Source organism: Poeciliopsis prolifica, unplaced genomic scaffold (genome assembly GCF_027474105.1).
Source record: "Poeciliopsis prolifica strain line A6 unplaced genomic scaffold, Auburn_PproV2 SCAFFOLD010, whole genome shotgun sequence".
NCBI lineage: Eukaryota > Metazoa > Chordata > Actinopteri > Cyprinodontiformes > Poeciliidae > Poeciliopsis > Poeciliopsis prolifica.
This window is the reverse complement of record NW_026562385.1, coordinates 9,403,436-9,425,213: the sequence shown is the minus strand read 5'-3', so window position 1 is coordinate 9,425,213 and position 21,778 is coordinate 9,403,436. Positions and strand designations below refer to the sequence as shown.

Genomic DNA, 21,778 nt, shown 5'->3' with positions numbered 1-21,778 from the left:
GTTTTGAAATACTGAATGGTAATTACGCCTATTGATGTAATGTGGTTAGAAACTTAAAAAACAAATTTAAAAAAAACTGAAACAACACTATGTTCAATAAATGTATACTTTGTAATCCTGTAATCAAGCTTTATGCATATACATTGCATTAGTTCAGTTTGTTGTGGTTGTAAAATGGACCTTGTCCAAAAGCTGAGCTACTGAAGACAAAAACTTCTCTCGCTCCAGATGATGCCCTTCGCTTAAAAGGTCATTTTCTTTTCCACAGGGTTTCATTTAAGAACTTTTTACCAAAGTGTTTAATCGGCTGAGCTTGACTACGTTGTTTTATAACCAGGATTAAAATGGAATGTATAGTTGACTTTTGAATTCTTGCAGTGTTTGACCACACAGGAGAACATCAGGTCAAGGGTCAAAACACATTAAGTCTGAAAATCAAGTCTAATCTCTGATTTCCAAATGCATAAGCAGACAATACGGCGCCAAGACCCAAAAGAAGACGTGAATGTGAAAAATATGCATGTGTTGACTTTGGGGAATATGTGTATAAAAGGGACGTAGTTCAGAGATCAGGGGTGCTGACTTAGGCTGCAGTATTGTAATACAACTTTGCTGTTTAACCATAGTCTGTAGCATGTAGAGTCTTTTTCCTGCAACAACACCACACCAGCATCAAGAGGAGACTGAAGGAAGACCCCACCTTCTCTTTACGGATTAAATAGACTGTATAATTATGCGTCAGCTGAGTCTGATTGCCTTAATATGAGATGTTGTTGTGAATCGGTTCTGATCAGAATTGCACGGAGATTAATTAACTTGTGGTTAAACAGAGAAGCTTGTAGTTGGATTGCCTGAGGTGGTAATGACTCCCTGTGGAACTCCCTGTGGTGGAATAGGCATCCTATGATTTGCTGCTCTCAATATAATTGGTTAATGTGTTAGGTTTTTATCAGGTGAAGCACTTGGAACTTGTTGCTAAAATGCGTTGTGCAAATCAACTTGACTTGGCTTGAGAGGCCAGCAGATTGTACAGAGAGGAATGTACAACATTGACCTTGGACAGCATTTGACTAGCCTAAATACTGCAGTTTCTCAGCTCTCCAAATACCAAACATACCATAGATTTTGAATTAGAAATCTACCGGCGTAGTCCTGAAATTAAACATGTAAATGGCTAATAAGATAAATATATATTTGCTGAATTGAAAAAAAATCCATGTAAAATATCCCAATCCAGACATATGTTAGGATTGAGATATAATTAAATGTTTGACTCAATTAATTTTTATTAAGATACATTAAATTTACTCCCTGACTCCATGAATGTTGCCTGTCTCTGATTCTTTCTTATGTTTTTATACGTTTTTAATAAAAACTTTACCAATCTTTGCTTTGATTCTACATCTATATTGACTGGTTCATGTATAATAACTTAGTATTACAGCACAAATTATTTGATGTAATTGAATCCTAACCTCAGATTAACCATCCATTTGAATTCCTTTACATATTGTTGTTTAGAAACGTAGAAATAAATACGAAAACTTGGAGATGTTACGTCGACACCATTTTGACTCTTCCACTTGTGAAAGTTATTTCATTTCCACCAGGAAGCACAATTTCTCTTCACACACAGCTTTAATAACAGACAGATACTAAAAAGATTAGTTCCAGGCAATACTTACTTTATTGATCATCATTGCAACTTTTTAACTGTTGAAATGCATAAACTGAGCAGTACAACATAGTTAAATGCAGTAATTAAGGCAATAACTTTATCAGCAGTAAATCTATCTTTGAAAGGTCTGTAGACCTTAAATAATTATTCAAAGCAACCTTTTTATGTATATATTTTAATAATATTTTTTTCATTATCTATATTATATATTTTCCTCCTGCTGGAAATGTACAGTGATATTGCATTCCCATTCATCTTCGTGTATGTTTGAATAAACTGCTGTAACTCTTTCCAGAAATAATCGACGACTTACGTTTGTAGTCCCAATGGAACTACAAGTCCCGTGATTCCTCGTCCGGCGGTCGTCAAGCGGTTTGGTGTGGCGATGCTTTGGTTAAACGAGCGGGAGTGTGTAGCTGGTCAGGATTCAATCGTAAAGGGAGTGTGTAACGGCGACGTAAGTTCGTCCCTTTTCTTTTTTTTTCTTTTTTTTATTGAAATATCCTAATTTGTTACATAAAGCTTTGGGGAGATTAAGCTTAAGCCGTAAACCAACGGCAACGAACGTTATGTTGCTACATGAAAAGGCCGAGTCACAGACATACCGTTCTCGTGCGAAACGCACCAGTGCTAGCTAGCAAACTTAAGTTCTCCACGTTGTAAACCAACGACTCTAGAGTAAAGTATACGTTCATTCTGGTTCTACGTAAATCCGTCGCTTGGGGTTTTTGACTTATGCAACGAGCAGGTAACGTGTTGCTGAGTCGGCAGTTGTCGGGTCAACGGACACGAAGCAGTTCGGTCCCTGTCAGTGTTAGCAGAGAGTTAGCAGCCGCAGGTTTATTCTACAAGCCGGTTGTTTGAAGTTGGACAGGTCACCTTTAAAACAACCTTACAAGATAATAAACGCAAAACCGAGGCCGAAAAGTTGTCTTTATTCTGTCTTAAAGGGAATATTATGGTGTCGCTTAAAAAATAAGTTATTGTGGAAGCTAAGGTAAACGTATCGATACATTCTTATCCTTTTCTCTTCAGTGTAAGGGTGAATACATTAGAGTTTAACTTGAGACGGATAAAAAAAAAAGTGAACAATGCCTTTGGTCCTCAGGCATCTCTCCATGGCGACAGACATTGTTGCAGAGTTGGCCGACTCTCTGGCCAAGACTGGGGTCGAGGATGGAGAGTTGAGCTACAAAGGCCAGGGCAGGAAGCTGGATGATGCCCAGTCAGGTACGTGACGTCAGCAGACCATTGTACACACTCAGTGAGGCAAATCCTCATTTTATTGGTAGTATTGCATTTAAAACATTATTCTAACTTCAAGTTATTTATGTTTGTTTTACTCTGGTGTCTTAATTGCTCCTATTCAGTAATTTGGACGTTTCCGGCTCAATTAAAACAGATGTCAGATGTGAAGATTAAAGGCAAAAGTCTCATCCTAGTAGTTGTTGGCAATCAAAATATTGCGACGATAGTTGGATTGTGCAGCTCTCGGGGTTTTACCCCTGAAAACTTGCTAAGCCTGGTAGTTGGGGAGCTCAGCAACCATTCATCCAGCGGCCCGTCGTGTTCTTGAATGAAATTTTTTTGAAAAGTTGACAGGAAATTTTAACATATCACTTTATAATCATGTGTTATTGGAAGATTGGAGGATTAATGTCTGAAAACCAGCTATAAAGTCTTAGAAAATGCAAACATTTTTTAACAATTTTAAATAAGCAATGCTTAGCCTGGCGGGGACACAAGTAAAGCCTGGAGGCCCGCTAGCCTTATAATACACTGTGGGAAACCCTAAAGCTCTAGTTCTTACCGTTGCTACTTCTAAACCTGACACTGCTTATCCGTTTCACAGCGGAGGAGATCGTGAAGGACATCGAGGAGTTTGAGGGTTTGCAGGCTCTCAGGATGGAGGGAAACACTGTTGGCGTCGAGGCAGCGCAAGCCATTGCCAAAGCGCTTGAGACAAAGAGCGACTTCAAGGTTCTGAGTTTGATACTTTTGTCATCAGTGTAGTTTGGTCCAAATATTGTAAACCAACTCCATCTTTGTCTTGACCCACATTTTTTTTGGTGTCGTTATAATTGTAAATATGTCAACCAGAAACCACAACTGGCGATAAAAACTAGCAATACTTAATAACAGTTTTTCGTCTATAAATGCATTAACCAATAGCATGCAGCTTGACGCTCTATGTTGAGTTTAAGCCAAATCAGATTGAAATTAAGGAGATGGTTTGATTCTGAAATGGGACCAATTGTTCAGTTCCTCCATGTTTGTCTTTAATTCAAAGCTAATACCTCAATCTAAGAAAATGAAATGCATGTTTTTTTTTGTTCTACATTTTTTCTGTTTTGAAATGAAAAATTAGAATTAGAACTGACCAGTGTATCTGTAGATATTGTATCTATGTCTCAGGTACCTCCTCTATAGTTTGATAAGTAACTTTGGAAGACTACCTCTTATGTTTTTCAAAAAAGTAACATTGCTTACATGTGTTTTCTCACAATCAGCGCTGTTACTGGAGTGACATGTTTACTGGTCGCCTGCGCTCCGAGATCCCGCCTGCCTTGGTAAAACACTATCAATGACACCTTTATAAATCTGTGTTTACGTGACACACACTCTTTAGCTGGGTTGTTTTAGTGCGCCATCTCATTCTACAGTCAGGTTTTGTGTTTTTGTGTTACAGAACTCCCTGGGTGATGCCCTGATGCTAGCAGGGGCCCGACTGACGGTTTTAGACCTCAGCGACAACGCGTTTGGGCCAGATGGTGTGAAGGGCATCGAGAAGCTGCTCAAGAGCACCAGCTGCTTCACGTTACAGGAGCTGCGGCTCAACAACTGCGGCATGGGCATCGGAGGCGGAAAGGTAAATCAACAACGGACTATGAGGCAAAAGACTTTTGTTCATTAATCCTTCTTCAATTCTTCTACTATTGTGTACCAAGTTGTGTTTTGAACTCTTCAGATCTTGGCTGCTTCGTTGACCCAGTGTCATAAACAATCCAGTGAGAAAAACGAACCCCTGAGCCTGAAGGTGTTTGTCGCAGGGAGGAACCGCTTGGAGAACGACGGAGCCACCGCCCTCGCTCAAGCTTTCCAGGTGACGATCAAACTGTAGCATTCACAAGGAGAACTTTAGTCAGATAATATTGAATATACTAGTGAGTTATAAAACATAAATGCTTGTCATTTGGATAGGGTGTGACAAAACAGCCACTTTGTTTTGGTCATAAATTGTAACAATACGTATTGTTTCCTATTGTGTTTTTGTTTGTTTTCTAAGCTGATGGGCAGCCTGGAGGAGGTTCACATGCCCCAGAATGGAATCAACCACCCGGGTGTGACGGCTCTGGCCTCCGCCATGCAGCACAACCCAGGGCTCCGGATCCTCAACCTCAACGACAACACCTTCACTGAAAAGGGGGCTGTTGCCATGGCGCAGGTACAGAGACACAAGATATAATAGTAGCAGTATATTTTAAGTATTTTTGTCTCTATCAGAAATCTTTTTTAATGTTTTGTGCAAAAACTGAATTTATTTTCATAAAGTCACCTTCCTAAAGTAATGGGAAGTTATTCCATTGTAGTGACTGCCAAAATAGATTCCCTCTAACCCCCAAGTGCTATCATACCTGCAGTTGGAGTCGTACATTGAACCCTGCAACACTGAGGAACGTTGATATCTTTACTCATTTATCGGCCATAATTATGTAATAAAATTCTCATTCAGATTATTGTTATTGGTGCAACTGAATCAGTTCTACCTGTATTGATATAATGGATATTCTGTCTGTTCTCACAGGCTCTGAAACATCTCCACAGCATCCAGGTGATCAACTTTGGGGACTGTTTAGTGCGGCCTGAAGGCGCTAAAGCTATTGCAGAAAGTGTGTCAGAGGGCTTACCCGTCCTCAAGGTGAGTGATTGGTATACAAGACTGTCACAATTTAGGTTACATAATCTGTTCTGGATTGCACCAACAGTTTGTTTTTCTCGGTTTGTGTCGGTATGAAGGATTGCAGCCTAAGCTGTGGGATTTGATCACCTCTGATTTAAATTAAATTTTACAGGCAATTATTTTACCTTGACTACTTTTTCCTTTTGATTGTTAATTTTTTCTTATTTTGTAAAATGATGAGTTAGCATTGGGTGACATGGCATAAAAATCTCAGATTTTTTTATTTTGTATTTTTTTTCTTCTCTTGCTGTCTTAAAAAAAGAAATTACACATGATCTAAAATATGATTAAATGTGGCTTTTATTTCAATTATTCCTTCTTTGAGATGTACAACAGAATATCTGGGCCAGGCTACAAAAAGTTTTGCTTAATTGCTGGAATATAGTCAAAACATAAGCAAAAAAGAAACATAATTTTTCCAGCAGAAAGTCTGAAAACTGGAAGAAAAGAGTTGTTTAAATTAGATAAAAGCTTCTCGAGTTGTCCAGAACCGACGCGACAGTACGTGCATTTCTCTCTTCAAAACAAACTCAGTCGTTTGTGCAATAATTTTTGCTTTTAACACAAACAATCATTTGTTTGTGTTAAAAGATGAAGCCATCTGTTTGACAGGAGCTCAATATGTCGTACGGTGAGATCACGGCGGACGCAGCTCTGGCGGTGGTCGAGGCTGTGAAGAACAAGGACCAGCTGGAGAAGCTGGACCTGAACGGTACAGATCTGAAAAGCAGCAGCTCAAATCTTTCTGCCTGGTTTTTGATACTTTAAGCTATTTTAAGAAAAGAACGTTTAGTAATTGTTTAAACCATTTTTCAGGGAACTACCTGGGAGAGGACGGCTGCAAAGCCGTGAAAGACGGCATGGAAGGCGCGAACATGATCAACCTGTTAGGATCACTCAGGTGATTGCCTTTATGAGTAATCAATATGTCAATTAATCTTTTGTTCATGTTGATCCCTATTCCATACAAAGAGCCAGTCATACTTGCTGTATCTGGCTTCTTAACTGCCTAATATTTGGATCTTTGGATCGTTTCTCAGTGACGACGAGGGTGAGCCTGATGACGATGAGGACGAGGATGAAGAAGATAACGATGAGGATGATGACGAGGACGATGTAGATGAGGAGGAAATTGAAGAGGAGGAGGAGGAAGAAGAGGAGGAGAACAGCAGCAGCATCAACAACGAGGTTAGTTGCGACTAAACTTCAATATCCAGAAATGTCGGCCACAGGAAATGATCAGAAATCACAATAAATGCACTAGAAATGATAAAATGACCAGCGTCACTGGCCTAAGTTCTACTTTCTTCTCTTTGCCCCCTCATCCAAAGCAATCCACTCCTCTGTCAGCACCGCGACCACCAGATGTCTCTTCTTTCCTCAGCTTCCCGTCTCCTGACAAACTGCTGAAACTTGGCTCCAAGAGAGCGTTGCTAGTCCAGCAGCAGGTGAGCAAACGCAGAAATATACGTATGACACAAGGTGCTGGCACATCCTTATAAAGTCTCTAATCAAGTAATAATTTAAAACTAAAGCCTCAAAATGTCTTAAATGTCTTAGAGATAGGTCTTAAATTTCATTTATAATAGTCTTAAAAGGTCTTAAATTTTAATTGCTGAAGCACTTGCTTGCACACAACCATCCTTATCTTTTTATATCCATATTGCTTATTTTAAAACTTGATGCCGCTGAAGAATATCCCCTTCACATCAACTAGCTCACATGTGAACCAGTGCAGCAGAATCAGCGCAACAGCAGTAAGATTACTTAATCGCATGTAACACTTTAAAAACGCTTCACTCACCTGGGCATGCTGGACTATTGAACTGATGACACCTGATCTGCTTTCTGTTCGATGAGGCCAATCGTGACCACTCGGAGGCGCTCAAACACACTATTCGGAGCTGGAAAAAAGCGACACAAATGGAGACAAAACAGAACTTAATGTTTTCGAAGTTCATTTCGTTTCCTTCGCTTAGACAGACAGAACTCTTGTTTTTCAGTACATCAGCACACATCACATGATAGGAAACGGTGTGAGAGCAGCTTTAGAAATAATGCAACACAAGCAGAAGTTTTTAACGCTCCTTGGTGTCGGTGAAGCAGGTTCTTTGTTTCAGGGTTTCCGTGCAGTTTGGAAAAGTCTGGAGTCAAATTAGACCTTTTTTTTTTCTTCTTGGGTTTAGCTTTTTAAGGCAGGAAATAGAACATTTTTTTGTTTTTGCATTGATATTTCTATTGCATTCCTTAGATGTTTTTTGGCACATTACACCACGATTTTAAGTATTAAAAAAATCCATATGGACTCATTCAAAGGTTAAAAAGAACTATTTCACTATTTTTCAGGCCAAAGTTGGGTTTAGTTTGACCTGCCGTCCTTACACTGGATTAAACAAAGCAATAAAGCTGCTATATTTCTTACCTTTCCAAACAAAATAAAGAGACCAGACTGCACAAAAAGTGCTACAGATTGGTGTCTCAAAATCACTTTTAGTTGTTTCCCTGTCCAGGTGGATGTGACGGATGCAAGAAAAACAGCTGAAGCCTTCCTGAAGATCACCTCGGTGTATAAAGAGGAGAACAACGACGTCAAGAATGCAGTGCTGGACACAATCGGTAAGATGCACGACTTTTATTTGGGGTGACTGGTTTCTGCTCTCGTTTTCTTTATTTTGTGACCTTGTGAATCATTAACCTGTTAATCTGTAAACTTTATGTTTTTAATGCCCTCATTTTTAATACACATTTACACCGAAGAAGAACAAAACCTCACATTTGCTTTCCTAAATATTCAGGTCATATTCTTATTCACATTTTTGTGTGACTGAGAGCTCTAGTGCAAAAACAATCGTCACTAAAACTTGACTAAGACTTGTGCATTGTGTTGGATCACATGTGATACTATTTTATTCTCAAAAGATTTTCACCTTCTTCTAGAAACAGATTGTCAGGATGATTTGTGTTTTCACATTTTTCTTTTGTGATTGACTTTTTCCACACTTGATGGAGCTGAATACAAAAGAGGATTTAAAACAACCCAATTTGGTTTTTTGCTCATGGTTTCTGATTTGAGGTGTGTTTTTTTTGTTTAGTTTTAATTGAAGAAATCCCTATATTTGTCGCCCCCTCTTCCCAGATGCCCTCCTGAGTAAAGCTTTCAGCACTCCCTCCTTTGAAGGCTACAACTTCGTATCCAATTTGTTAGTGCTCCTAGGACTTATTAAGGTAAGCTGTAAGACAAAGTCAACACATCTGGTTTTGTTTTCTCCAAATTCGACGCTTCACATCTGCGTCGCCATCTGTGCCGAATTAATCCGCCTGCCGTCGTGTCCTCTGCTCTGCGTCACTCAGAGCGAGGACAAGATCAAGCCCGTGGTCGTCGTCCCGGGCCACCTCCACGCCCTGGAGCACGTCGTTCGGCAGGAATACTTCCCCAAAGAGAACGTGGCTGTGCTCGAGGCATTCATGTCCCGGTAAGGGCGTGGTGAATGAGCCAATCAGCATGCGGCTTCCAGGTACAAAATGCAACGATTACTGTCCCCATCTTCAGGGGTGGTGGACACACAAGTGGCTATGAGTTTATGCACCAGGATGGGGATTAAGACACACTTATAATGGAACATATTAAAGAGACAATGTAATGTAAAATTGACTTCTTTTTTTATTCTTTATCATGTAATGTTATTCAATCATCAAAAACAAACCTGAAGTTTTGCTTTGATTCTTCTAGCCATGTTTGAGAAATCCTTTAACCTCCTGTGAAAACCATTCAGCTGTGCAAAACGACTGGATGGACCTAGCCCCGCCTTTTAGAACAGAGCTCCTCCTTGGAGCTGCAGTTTCCAAGCTTCTGAGCTTCCCCTGCACTCAGCTCCTTCAGACTAGCCAGCAGCAATTAGCAAACACCTGGTGGAGCTGTGCATCAGCTGAGCTCATTATAGGAGCTGCTTCTCAGTGCAAAGCTGGTAAAAACGTTGCTAAAGAGTTAATAGAAGAGCTATATTGTGATAACTTCCTGAAGGAGGGCTTTCAGAAAGAGCAGGAGCTTTTAAAGACAGAGGCACTAAGTCAAAATTTTTTAAGACCTATTCTATATAAAACACTTCAGAATTATAACAGTTACTTGATTGTGCTATAAAATGGCACTATGTGCCTGGAAAACACATAATACCGCCCCGTTAACACGTGCAGCACCTTGAAATAATACATAAATACGTCTGCGATCCACCGGAGGAGGAGCTACTTTATAAAAATGGGCTCTTGAGATGTTTAAATTATTGCTTTATACAATTCTGTGCTTCCATCCGCAGCAGCAACAAATCCCTGGAGTCATGTGGAAACGCCAGAAACGGCCTCCAATCTACACTGCAGAGAGTTCGATCTCAGAGCTGAGGCTCACCGACTGAACACTTACTCACTGATGGACCCTTAAAAACCCGCACACAAGAACCCAGACGGCTGCATCTCCGCTCTGGCACAATAATCTACGTCACAGCTGCAGTTCATCTGAAACGTCACTTTGCGTTAACCCTCTCGTTTTGGACTTGACTTGAATGCGTTGGGACTGGAAACGAATCCGTTCTGAATCTCATCAACGACTTCTGCAACCCGGAACATATCTTACAACAAAGACGGGTAACCCGATCGGATCAGATCAATCGGGAGGAGCTCTGACCGAGATCAGTCTGAATCTAGAGCTGCTCTCTGCTTTATCTTTAATAGATAAATTTCATATTCTCTCAGATAGCGTTTACTGATGACACGAATGTGGGGCAAGAAAATGTTAAGATATCGAAGAGCGACGGGTGGCAAATTAAACCAATCAAAGTGCATTTAAAAACCGATATCTTCACTGTATTTTGTAGCCCAGGGTTCTATGTTTTTACATTTGTTTTGCAAAAATAAACCATTTGTTGGATGTCTTGAGTCTTTTGTTTCTAAAACATTCATAAAAAAAAAAAAAAAAAGAAAATCTCTCTACTGACTGTTTATTTTTTCATCCCCATAAAGAGACACTTTTCAAACCAATATGAAGGTGAATGAAGCAAATTGAAACTGATTGTGCTTCTTTCTTGTCTTTGATTTCCTGATATCTTGGCTGGAAATGGGAAGCCAGTCCTTTGCACATTTTCGGACGGGTGTAAGAGGTCAGAGGTCACCCCAAAGGAATTTACCAAAGCCTTGTTTGAACTGCAGGGATAATGGTCTGGATTCCACATCACCAGGCATGGAATGCAAGTAAATCCCCTGTAGAAGATCACTAGATGTTCATATATATTCTCAAGCAGTACTGTGTGGTTGCTGTTGTGTTATAGCTCTACTTCAATTTACTCTGCACCATCGAAACTTTCCTGTAAGTACTTTTTCACGCACTTTGAGCAAGTGAGAATACATTCATAATTCTTAAGCTTGTTCTTCCATGCTCCTGTTTTTTTTCCATTCTTAACTATTTCTGGAAACCAGCTAATTTCAACAATGCAAATATCAGAATGTTCAATTTATTCTGGTGAATTGTGCTATGACTAGGTAATTTTGGTTACTGTACTTTTTTGGAAACATTTAAACTGAATTGCACTGAAATTCCATGGAATGCCACAAAATCCAACTAAAACGTTCAGCTCCTGGTTTGACAGCTTACCACAGTCTAACTACTCCATTCAAAATGTTAAGCTACCTTGAAATGACTCTTGCTTTTTCCATATCTCTTATGGACAGAGATATGGTTTCTCTATAATCGCGATTTAAGCTTAATGCAGATTTTGCCTGTTTTCACCACCATGCCATGGAAGTGATTTCCAGACAAATCTGCTGCTTTGGAATCATCATTCTTAGGTACTCGGCCGGTGCAGATGGGGCTCTTCCGTCCTGCAGTTTTCCTGACCATTTTAACTCTGAGCTCAACCATCAATGCGGGAAAATGTCCCAAACCATGCCGCTGTGATGATGCCAAACGGACAGTGGCCTGTGTCGGCAAAAACTTAACGGAGATTCCCCTGGGAGTAGGTGAGGTGAGGAACTTCAACTGTGTTTACAGTCTGCTGTCTGCTTTTCTTTAAAACTCAGAACGAGAGTGATTGATTTGGTAAATTGGGGCACTAGCCCAGGGTGCCAATTTTTAGGGGGGGGCACACAGACTTTCTATTATTTTTTAAAATTAATTTTCTTCTATGAATGCATGTTTTGCAGCCTTAACCCCATATGTAAGGAGTTATTGTAATCTTTTGGGGTTGCATGAACAAAGAAAATGCTCAAATATTTCAAAATTATGAAGTTGTTGTAATGTTTTTCGGGGGGAGCAACATGGAGCTCCTGGCCAAGGGATGTATTAAACCTACCTGCATCAGTTTATGTACAGAACTACCTATTAATGTACTGTAGATGGGGCACCAAAATGGTTTCCAGCCCAGGGGCACAAACCCTTGTAAATCCGGCCCTGATTGTACTGGTTTAAGCCGTTTGTTAAATATCCTTCCTGTTCAGTCATGAAAAGTTTACTGTCTCTGACGCCTCTTTACCTCTTTTCTATCAATTAGTTTGCCCAACATCCACACAAACCTTTAGCATTCACCTGCTAGTCGATCCATGAATCCACCTGTGGACGTTTTTTTGGTAGTTTTTCGCAGGTTAAATATTTACTTTGACAACTTTAGCTTGGAATTTGATTTGTAGAGGAAGTCTGGTGAGCTCAGCCTCAGAACAAAATGACTCATCGTGCTTCCAGCCGACACTCAAACTGGATCTGAAGAGGAACAACCTCCAGATGTTACCCAGAGGTGCTTTTCTTCACACGCCGCACCTCACCCACCTCAGTCTCCAGCGGTGCGGCGTCGTGATGGTGAAGGAGGGCGCGTTTCGCGGTCTCGGTCGAGTGGTCTACCTGAACCTGGCCTACAACAAAATTGACATCCTTTATCAGGTGAGGTCAGAGGGGAAGGAACCGCATGGTTCCCTCTTGGTCGTTTCTGATGAGGTGGAACTAAAGAACCATCTCTGTCCGTCTCGCAGGAATCCTTTGACGGCCTCTCGGCCTTGAAGGAGCTGCGCCTGGACCACAACCTTATCGAGGAGATCCGGCCTGGAGCCTTCGCGCAGCTCGGCTTTCTCAACACGCTGACCCTCGCCCACAACCACCTGGTTTACATCCCCGACATGGCCTTCCAGGTGCCAGGAGAGGAAAAACTCATCAGGGCGATCGCTGTTGCCGTTTGGGGACGTGATTCCACCGTAACTGGACTTTTCTTTCAGGGCTTGCAGAACACGAAGTGGCTTCGTCTCAGCTTCAACTCCCTGAACAACCTGGCGGCCGAAGCGTTTGCGGGGCTGTTCACGCTCAGACGCCTCAGCCTGGATCACAACGAGCTGCAGTTCTTCCCCACACAGACAATGACAAGGTGACACAAAGTGGTGTGTTTTCATACGCAAACACAACACTGTGTTTCAATAAGCTGGGATCTGAAGGGGCGTCTTTGTGTGAAGTCTACCTTTTGAGCTTCACATCATGTTACAATGTTAATCAGTCACCAATCAAGGCAACGAGTGTTGCCTTGATTCTTTCATGCCTGTTTGAGAAACCCTTTAATCCCCATGCCAACCATTCAGCTGTGCAAAACACCTGGGAGGACCTAGCCCCGCCCTCGAGGCACAGCTGATCATCCATTTTATAAGCTTCCCAGTTTCCGCCTCAAAGAGCGGGCCTCCACTATGATTCCCCCACTCGGCTCCTTCAGACTAGCCAGCAGCAATTAGCAACCGCCTGGTGGAACTGTGGATCAGCTGAGTTCGTTATATGAGCTGCTTCTCAGTGAAACGCAGGTTAATGGAGGAGCTATGCTGTGACGACCTCCTGGAGGCGGGGTTTCCGAAAGTGTAGGAGTTTCTTAAAGAGGCACAGACCCAATTTCAAGGCGGTAAATTACAAAGTCATCTTTCTTTAAAGGTATATTTGATACTTACAGCATTTTTACAACAACTTAAGGTTGCCCGGAAAACACAATACTGCCCCTTTAAAACTACATAACCAAAATTTTACATTCAATCCCTCTTTAATGTTTACTTGATTTTATTACCATTTAATGACTTAATTGCTATGTGGAAGGAAAATGATTCACATCACCATCACATCACTTTCTTTTACAAATAAAGAGGGCTTTGTGTTTGTATTTTGCCCCCTTAACTGTGACGTTACCTGTAAATAAATCAGCATAAATCCATCTGCTCTGTGACGGCTTCAGAACATCGATGGTGTTTGTTCTTCTTCATTTTAATGACAAAAATTCAAATGAAGTTTGATCTCTTTGGGAAACCAATTAAATATTGGTAAACAAGAGGCTTCTGTCGATCTGCTTTTGACGTTTTTAAAGTATTTTAAAGTGAACTTTTTTAGTTTAGATTTTGCGACCGACTGACACCAGATTTGTTCGTCCTTCTTAAGGCTCCCTGAAGTCAAACGGCTGGAGTTGAGCTATAACCCCATGACCTACCTGGAGGAAGAATCCGTCTGGATGGGGAAGCTGACACACCTCTACCTGGACCACTCGTCCCTTCAGGATCTGTCGGACCAGGCGTTTTCCCAGGCCGGCCTCCTGGTCCACGTTGACCTCGGCCACAATCAGCTTCGATGCCTGGAGCCGCTCTCAGGCCCAGCAAAACTGAGCGTCCTCAACCTGACCGGTACCACTCTACACTCACACAGGGGAGGAAGAAAAAGGCTTCGACATGAAGACCGGCCAAAACGCAAAGTTTTCCTCAACGCCCTTACAAAGTGTCAAATAAGAAAATGTAATTTTGTCATGCAGCAGAGTCACTATTACCCCATCTAAAGGCCATGGAGTATTTGGGACAAACTGGAAAATAAATAAATAAATTGCATGAATAAAACAATAGAATTAACAGAATAAACTTGTATGAGAATAAAGTACAAGAATGAAGTCATAATGCTATGAGAATAAAGCCGTATGAGAATATAGAGCCAAAATTAATACAAGAATAAAGTTGTAACATTATGACTAATATTGCGACTTTATTCTTGTAACATTATGACTTTATCCTCGCATTATCTCAGCTGTGTTCTCAACGACTTTATTCTTGTAATTGTATTTTTTATTTTCTTTGAGTATCAGGGCCAAACTAAAAAAAAAAAAAAACATTTTAAAATAAAATTACAAGAACAAAGTCCTGGTATCACCAGAATAAACTTGTAATAAGCACATTATTTAAAGTGTTTTTGAACTGAATTTGAATTATTCTGATGCCACAACTTTTTTCTAGTATTATTATTATTCTTGTAGTCTTGCGTGACTGCGAGAATTTGTAGTCATAAGACTTGTTTTTGTTATTTTATTTTTTTATTTTCTTAATTTGGCCCTACTACTCCATTGTAAGATAGTGCATTTTTTCCACCAGTATAAATGGAAAGTTAACCTTTCCATTTCTGCTCTGGCTGAATATTTGAGCTTGTCGTCCTTCTAAAAGCTGAACCTCAGCACCAGTTTGAAGATTTTTTTTTTTTTGCAGTGTTTTTAGGAAATGTCCTGCATTTAGGACGCTCTGAAGGCATGACATTTAAAACGCAAAATGCATTTAGTCCCAACTGCAAAAGGGACTATCTTCCCTTTCTCTTCAAGGCAACCCGATCCACTGCAACTGCCGCGTGAGGCGGCTGAAGGAATGGGCGACCGCCGGAGGAGTGGAGCTGCTGGGAGCCTGTGCAGGACCAGCCCACCTCTCTGATGAGCCGCTGCAGGCTGTGACCTCCATGGATCTGCGCTGCCGCGGCGGAGCTGAGGCCCTGGAGGAGCAAGAGGGGGAGAGCGATGGAAACATCACAGCCACTGCCAAGCCCAAGCAGACAGCCAAGTGTCCACTTGACTGTGAATGCGACGTATGTTTTATTTTAACAAAAGTTGTAGATTTATTATAAAGCCCTGGCTATGTAGACTTCTTAAATCTTCTTAGCTTCTTTTCAATGAAAGAATCTGAGTCTCTTTGGACTGATGCTCTGCTGGGTTGACAGAATATTGAGATAATAACAATTTGTTCACATTTTGCATGTTTTGGGGTTTCAGCTGCTCTTAAAAAGCAGCACCCAGCCATTTTTTTTTTTGTTTTGTTTTTTTGTTTTGGTAATAAGTTGGTATTTTGTGGTACCAAGAAAACAAACCGTTTGAAGAACCTTGCAATTGCTAAGTCACGTCCTTACCTAGCAACACCAGCAGAGCCCAGCCCATCAACTAGCAACCCAAGACCTCCAGCATGTCTGGTCAGCTGGTTTCACCGCTGCATGCGCTGTACAATGGCCGCTGGAAGTGACAAGTGTTTAGTTGTTGATTTACCATCCATGAACCACTCACCGCAGACTCGTTAGTTGTGCATCTGTTTTTCACCTGTGAGGGTAAACATTGGGTTGGGGATGTCAAAATAAGCAGGACTGAAATCTCATTACCTAAGAATGATTTTGGGCAAAAACAAAATGTACCAAACATGTTTTGTAAAGCCCACAGAAACTAACCGAACCTGTTCAAGGAAATGCAGGTCGCTTTTAGAGTCAGATGTTAACCTGGGAATATTGTGGGGTCCAATAAGCGTTCTTGGCAAGCATCCGAAGACAGTAGGCGGGAAAAGTTTTCCTGTAACAGGAAGATAAACTCAGGCAGAAAACATGCGGTGGAAGTGCATCAAATAGAGACCTACGATTTAAGATGTGCAGCAGCTTTCTTTCTTTCTTTCTGATTTCCCTCCCCACCCCCAGACTGAAGCCCACCACGCCTCATGTGAGAGCCGCGGTCTTAACAAAGTCCCCCGGGGCTTCCCGCTCAGGACGCAGCTGCTCAATCTTCGTGGCAACCACTTCCATTTCATCCCCGCCCGAAGCTTCCTGGGCGCTGGTCACGTTGCGTCTCTGCACCTGGACTTCTGCAAAATCCACGAAATCGAAGCTGGGGCCTTCCGTCCAATGAGGAACCTGGTGTATTTGTACCTGTCTGACAACGACCTCACGTCTTTGGAGCCCAAAGCTTTGGCGGGACTCCCACAGCTCGTCTATCTTCACCTGGAGGGGAACCGGCTGACACAATTCCCCGGAGCAGGTCGGATTAAAGTTCCTAAAGTTACAATTGTATCCATGTGAAGAACCAAAGTAAAGTTGACGTTTGCTTTTTCCCCCTGCAGCTCTGTCACTCGTACCAAATTTGTCCGTCTTGCACCTGGAGCGAAACGCCATCTCGAGGCTGGAGCCTGCTGGTTTACTGGCCTCAGCTGCTCCGTCTCTCATGAAGCTCTATTTGAGGGGCAACGCCATTGGCGGAATCGCCAAAGGCGCCCTGAACTCCGCTAACATCGAAACGCTCCACCTGGATGCAAACCGGCTGACCCGGGTGCCGTCCGACGCTCTGACCGACACGCCGAACCTGGTGGAGCTGAGCCTGTCTCAAAACCCGGTCCGGTGGCTCGGACCCGAGACCTTCCAGGAGACGTCACACCGTCTTCAGAGGCTTTACATGAATCAGATGGGGCTGGAGGAGGTAAAGATCATGATGGACGCCGACATTTGTGTGTTTGTTTTTTCTTCAGAAATTGTCTGAAATTGCTGTGATTGTTTGATGTCAAAAATTGCTGGTTTAACTGAGGGCTGAAAATTGTATCAAAATATTAGTGTTTCATTTCAGCCAGCATCAATAATTATTGATTACCATAGTTGTTTATTTTACAATTATTTTAAGTATCTGAAATACTGCTAAAGTGGTGATGTTTTATACACAGTTTTCACTCCACTGTGTTGTTTTTTTTTTGTTTTTAAGCATCTATGAGGCACAGTGACAAAACCTGAAACTGCTGCTGCGCAGGTTACTCACCTGGCTGTTGCTAGGTAACCAAAGAATGACTGAGTTGCTAGGTAACAAAAGAGCGAGTGAATTAGTTGATGTGAGAAGTCCAGTGGAGTTCAGAGAAAACATTTAAAATTCTATCAGGCATTCTATCTATTGATATTGATCACATATTTGTTGTGATATATACGGTTATTGATTAATCGCCAAGTCTGGGTTTAAATAAATCTTGTGTCTGTGGTTAGATGTCGAAAGAGGCTCTGCTGGGCCTGGGTCCACATCTGAAAGTTCTGACCGTGAGAGGAAACCAGCTGAAGACGCTTCCGGACCTGAGCCCGCTCAGCGGCCTCGAGATGATCGACCTGCGGGACAACCCTCTGGTCTGTGACCGTGACCTGCTGCCCCTGCGAAGGTCAATGCATTTACCAGAGAGCCGGTTCCTGTGAAAATCAAAACAGTGAGATGGTTAATTCAGCTTTTAAAACCCAAGCATTTTCAATCAGGTTGAGGTCTGAAGAAGGCTGTCTGATACTGAAGCTTTACACAATGGGTTGTTAAGAAGAAGAAGAAGAAAAAAAAGACCAAAACCAAACAGAAGATGATTATATCCAATTTAGTGTGGCCAGAGTTTGGTCAGTCGTCCACAGATGTACCTGGATGTTCCAGCAGGACATTGATCCCAAATGTGACATTAGTGCCAATTACAACTCCAACTGAAGTGTTTTCTGACGTCTGAATTTCTGTGTTTTGTTCGCTCAGGTGGATGGAGAGAGTGAAGTCGGACGTTTTGGCAACATGTCGTCACCCTCTAGAGCTTAAAGGTCAGAAGGTTATGGACACCAATGTGTTCGCAACCTGTCCAGAAAGCACAGCTTCTCCGACCGAGATGGATCCTGCAGGACGCGCAGCTGCCGGACTTCAATCCGCCAGAGCGAAGACAAAGGCCAGAAAAGCTCGAAGCACCCAGTGAAACATAAGTAGGTCAAAAAAACAAGAAGATGAACAAAGCAAGTGGAGGAAATTGAGTTTGTGTTAGTTTTTTTTTTATTTTAGTCTATTAGTGTATTGTAGAATCAAGTTAAAGTAGTCACTTTAGTATTTAACCATAAAGTAACCTTTGTTTCACTCAAATGGAAACACATGCAGTTAAATGGTTGGATAGAGGTCAAAATCCTCTATGAATATTTATTTCTTGTCATCCATCTGTGATTAATAAATTTATAAATTCCTTCTGCTGATTAATAAAAAGAGTACATTTTTCTTAAATTAAAATTGTATTGAGGATTTTTTTGCTTTTACCTGAGTAAAATTTTTATCTGAGTAAAATTTTTACACTTGGTAACTTGTATTTGAGTAATATTCTGGACTCTTTCCACCTATTTTTACACTTTGAATGTTGAGTCTGGTTCTCTTTCATCAATGACTCCCTTCCTTTCCTCAAAGATGGGGGCCTAATGTTTACTGATTTTTACTAATGTTCAGGGCTTACTCTGTCTTGTGCCTCTTGTAAGATCATCCATCAAACACACATAAAGGAGAATAAAAAATTTTGTTCAACTGCATAGGATTTAAGAACATTGTGAGTTTTTTTGTTTTGTTGTTTGGAGCACTGGAATGAATGCTTACAATAGTTATTACTTTAGAGAGAAAAAGAGGACTGGAGGGTTTATAAAACAATATCACAACGTTGTCGGCTCACCTTTTCTATGATGATATCGGCAGGTCACGCTGCCGTGCATCGCGTGGGGTTCCATGGTGTAATGGTTAGCACTCTGGACTCTGAATCCAGCGATCCGAGTTCAAATCTCGGTGGAACCTAACTTTTACTTTCACCCAAATCTTCGTGGGATTCTTTTTTTTTTTTTTTTTGCATTTTATTAATATTATTACTTTTTTTTTACAATACGTCTCAGTCACTTAACCCAAATTGTGGGAAAATAATTCACTTCAGTTCGAAAGAAGCTAACTGTCGTCATTTCCGACTGGGTGAACGAACTAAGCGTTCCCGGATTATCCAAGATGGCAGCAGCGATGGATGTTGACACACCAAGCGGTACCAACAGTGGAGCTAGCAAGAAGCGCTTCGAAGTCAAAAAGGTATCTCTGTTCAAAGCAGCCGTGGTCAAATTGAACAAATGCGTCACGTCGTCAGCTGTGGCAGAATGCCGTCAGCTACAGCTCAGTCCTACGAGCTGCCTGAGCTCTCTTAAATACAGCTAGCATTAGCTACGAAACTGCTAGCGTAGCACATTGTGGATTAAAATGCGTCATACTACGTACTACTTGTTAAATTCGACCACTTATCTTTAGTATCTCTGCGCTACTATTCATATTTAGCTAAAGCAGATAAACCGCCCTTGACTAAAGATAAAGTAGTGCTGCCCCTGCATGCTAAATTAGCTTAGTCAGCTAGCTTCAACTGTCAATATTTCTCAAACTGTAAAGAAATTCAATTGGTTGCGCTGTTATATTTTTTTTGTATGTTTGCCACATCTTAACGTTTATTACGCATTATCAATGTCATCTTCATAGCTTATTTTATGACAAATCTGTCAGTTTATTTAGTTTAGTGTTGGATGGGTTAGCATGTCTGTGTCGTCATCGTCCTAAACAGAGAAGTCAGATTCAAATCTCCACTTTCATTCTTAAGACCCAGTGCAATCAAACAGGTTTGCGTTGTTACTGAAGTCAGAGTTGATGTATTGTAAGCTTTTAATCATACTGTCTTGTATTGGAAGAAATTCCAGCCTTAATTAATTGTGAGGAATACATTTTCTCCCAGCTCCCTGATATATCCACTCATTAACAGACGCCATCTGTTGCTGGTCATAGTGTTTTGTGCCTTAGGGCATCTGGATAATTCTTCCCGTTTTGTTCATCTCCAGTGGAACGCTGTTGCGCTGTGGGCCTGGGACATAGTGGTGGATAACTGTGCCATCTGTAGGAACCACATCATGGATCTCTGTGAGTTTGTTTGGTTCTGACGTCGGACATCTCTGTCAATAAGCTTTGTCTGGTTGCAGTGCAGTCTGACGTCACTTCCTGTCCTCCTTCAGGTATAGAGTGTCAGGCCAACCAGGCGTCTGCGACATCGGAAGAGTGTACCGTAGCCTGGGGCGTCTGCAATGTGAGTTTGCAAATCTACATGAGAGACGTATTTCGAGAAAGCACTGTGTTCATTCGAAATGGAGGAGAATCTTGAAAAGTTAATTCCTGTCATCAAGTTACTTCCATTCTGGCTTTTATCTTGACTTACTGTTTTTTCCCATCCCCCCCAGCATGCCTTTCATTTTCACTGTATTTCCCGCTGGCTGAAAACCAGGCAGGTGTGTCCTCTGGACAACAGAGAGTGGGAGTTCCAGAAGTGAGTATGACCGGTTTTCTGATTCCGAGCCTCACTGTGAGTATTTCTGTCGATGCGAATCTCTGTACTGACGTCTCTTCGCCTGACTCTGCCTTTTTTTTTCCCGCAGATACGGACACTAGCCACCGGACCGTCGGCCCGGTTCGGCAAGCGTTGGTCTCTCCGCCTTTGTACTCCTCCCTGCTTATCAGACTAGATGTTGTTTTCCACAGATTTGTTTTTGGATTGTTGCCAGCTCCTAAATAAAGAGCAATGTTATCACAGACCCTGGATGACTTTTCAATGGAGACCGCTTGAATTATTATGAACTGAAATAAGATTGTATGGTTGTTAGTTGTGTTACAGGACAGTCAGTAATCATGTGGCGGGAAGCCAGACTATTCAGAAGGATCTTAAGTGACCTCCTAACTAGTATCATCACTGGTTATAATTTGAGATTTGTAAATCATTACAGTGACTATTAGTTCTGGAAATATTTTAACAGTATTTCCACTATATGAAAAAAAAAAATCTTATTTTGGTAGGTCGATATCAGGATTTGTTTTCGTTAAAAAAGAAAAAAAAAATCAAGAATGTAAGAATGTGGTTGAAGTGCTATGCACAATATAAACAAAGGAGAAGCTAGTAGATGTGATGTTTGTCAAATGCAACCAGTCCAATCCAATGAGCCTTTTTTTTTTTACCCTCATCCAACTGAATAAAATACATTTACAGCAGCTAATTTCATGTAAACATTTGGAAAACAAAGACTCTATCTTCTGTAGTACATGTGGTTTTCAAAAAGCACCTTTTCATTTCTATTTGTGAGTTTTAAGACAAGAGGCTGGATACTTTTTTTAATACCGGATAGTTAATTGTGAAAAATATATTACTGATATTTGATTGTCATTTGTGGTGGAAAAACAATGTGAATATGCCATGGAAATCTGCTAAAATTTAATTTGTTCAGTAAT

At 41.2% G+C, this 21,778-nt stretch overlaps 3 protein-coding genes and 1 non-coding gene across 8 annotated transcripts; all 4 read left to right on the top strand.

Moving 5' to 3' along the window:
- Nucleotides 1-2,012: 2,012 nt before the first annotated feature.
- rangap1a (RAN GTPase activating protein 1a) lies at nt 2,013-10,557 on the top strand. Of its 5 annotated transcripts, none has more exons than XM_055036107.1 (16): nt 2,013-2,135; nt 2,787-2,908; nt 3,531-3,658; nt 4,189-4,248; nt 4,368-4,547; nt 4,647-4,781; nt 4,965-5,123; nt 5,484-5,597; nt 6,252-6,351; nt 6,456-6,540; nt 6,680-6,827; nt 6,971-7,087; nt 8,150-8,255; nt 8,776-8,864; nt 8,991-9,112; nt 9,953-10,557. In XM_055036107.1, the coding sequence occupies exons 2-16, from the start codon at nt 2,797-2,799 to the stop codon at nt 10,029-10,031; spliced, it is 1,734 nt and encodes a 577-aa protein (XP_054892082.1). In that variant the 5' UTR covers nt 2,013-2,135; nt 2,787-2,796; the 3' UTR covers nt 10,032-10,557. The 5 variants fall into 5 exon arrangements, with proteins under 5 accessions (XP_054892082.1, XP_054892080.1, XP_054892085.1 ...); XM_055036105.1 differs by having other exon boundaries at nt 9,950-10,557; XM_055036110.1 differs by having other exon boundaries at nt 8,991-9,154.
- A 369-nt stretch (nt 10,558-10,926) lies between these two features.
- Nucleotides 10,927-19,003, top strand: chadla (chondroadherin-like a). The gene is made up of 11 exons (XM_055036111.1): nt 10,927-10,992; nt 11,472-11,647; nt 12,361-12,555; nt 12,645-12,800; nt 12,885-13,030; nt 14,071-14,309; nt 15,263-15,519; nt 16,387-16,723; nt 16,806-17,158; nt 17,707-17,873; nt 18,221-19,003. Exons 2-11 carry the CDS (start codon nt 11,489-11,491, stop codon nt 18,429-18,431), a joined length of 2,220 nt encoding a protein of 739 aa, XP_054892086.1. The 5' UTR covers nt 10,927-10,992; nt 11,472-11,488; the 3' UTR covers nt 18,432-19,003.
- A 204-nt stretch (nt 19,004-19,207) lies between these two features.
- trnaq-cug (transfer RNA glutamine (anticodon CUG)) lies at nt 19,208-19,279 on the top strand. The gene has a single exon. It is a non-coding gene; the product is annotated as a tRNA-Gln (tRNA).
- Nucleotides 19,280-19,430: 151 nt separating this feature from the next.
- Nucleotides 19,431-21,090, top strand: rbx1 (ring-box 1, E3 ubiquitin protein ligase). Its single transcript, XM_055036076.1, has 5 exons — nt 19,431-19,558; nt 20,347-20,425; nt 20,518-20,588; nt 20,740-20,825; nt 20,935-21,090. Exons 1-5 carry the CDS (start codon nt 19,481-19,483, stop codon nt 20,945-20,947), a joined length of 327 nt encoding a protein of 108 aa, XP_054892051.1. The 5' UTR covers nt 19,431-19,480; the 3' UTR covers nt 20,948-21,090.
- Nucleotides 21,091-21,778: the final 688 nt, after the last annotated feature.

Coding starts and splice junctions, on each gene's coding strand:
- chadla (XM_055036111.1), top strand. CDS start 11,489: ATGGGGCTCTTCCGTCCTGCAGTTTTCCTGACCATTTTAACTCTGAGC. Junction 13,031..14,070: donor CCCACACAGACAATGACAAG/GTGACACAAAGT, acceptor GTCCTTCTTAAG/GCTCCCTGAAGTCAAACGGC. Junction 14,310..15,262: donor GAGCGTCCTCAACCTGACCG/GTACCACTCTAC, acceptor TTTCTCTTCAAG/GCAACCCGATCCACTGCAAC.
- rbx1 (XM_055036076.1), top strand. CDS start 19,481: ATGGCAGCAGCGATGGATGTTGACACACCAAGCGGTACCAACAGTGGA. Junction 19,559..20,346: donor AGCGCTTCGAAGTCAAAAAG/GTATCTCTGTTC, acceptor GTTCATCTCCAG/TGGAACGCTGTTGCGCTGTG. Junction 20,426..20,517: donor GAACCACATCATGGATCTCT/GTGAGTTTGTTT, acceptor GTCCTCCTTCAG/GTATAGAGTGTCAGGCCAAC.
- rangap1a (XM_055036105.1), top strand. CDS start 2,797: ATGGCGACAGACATTGTTGCAGAGTTGGCCGACTCTCTGGCCAAGACT. Junction 3,659..4,188: donor AGACAAAGAGCGACTTCAAG/GTTCTGAGTTTG, acceptor TCTCACAATCAG/CGCTGTTACTGGAGTGACAT. Junction 6,828..6,970: donor GCAGCAGCATCAACAACGAG/GTTAGTTGCGAC, acceptor CCTCATCCAAAG/CAATCCACTCCTCTGTCAGC.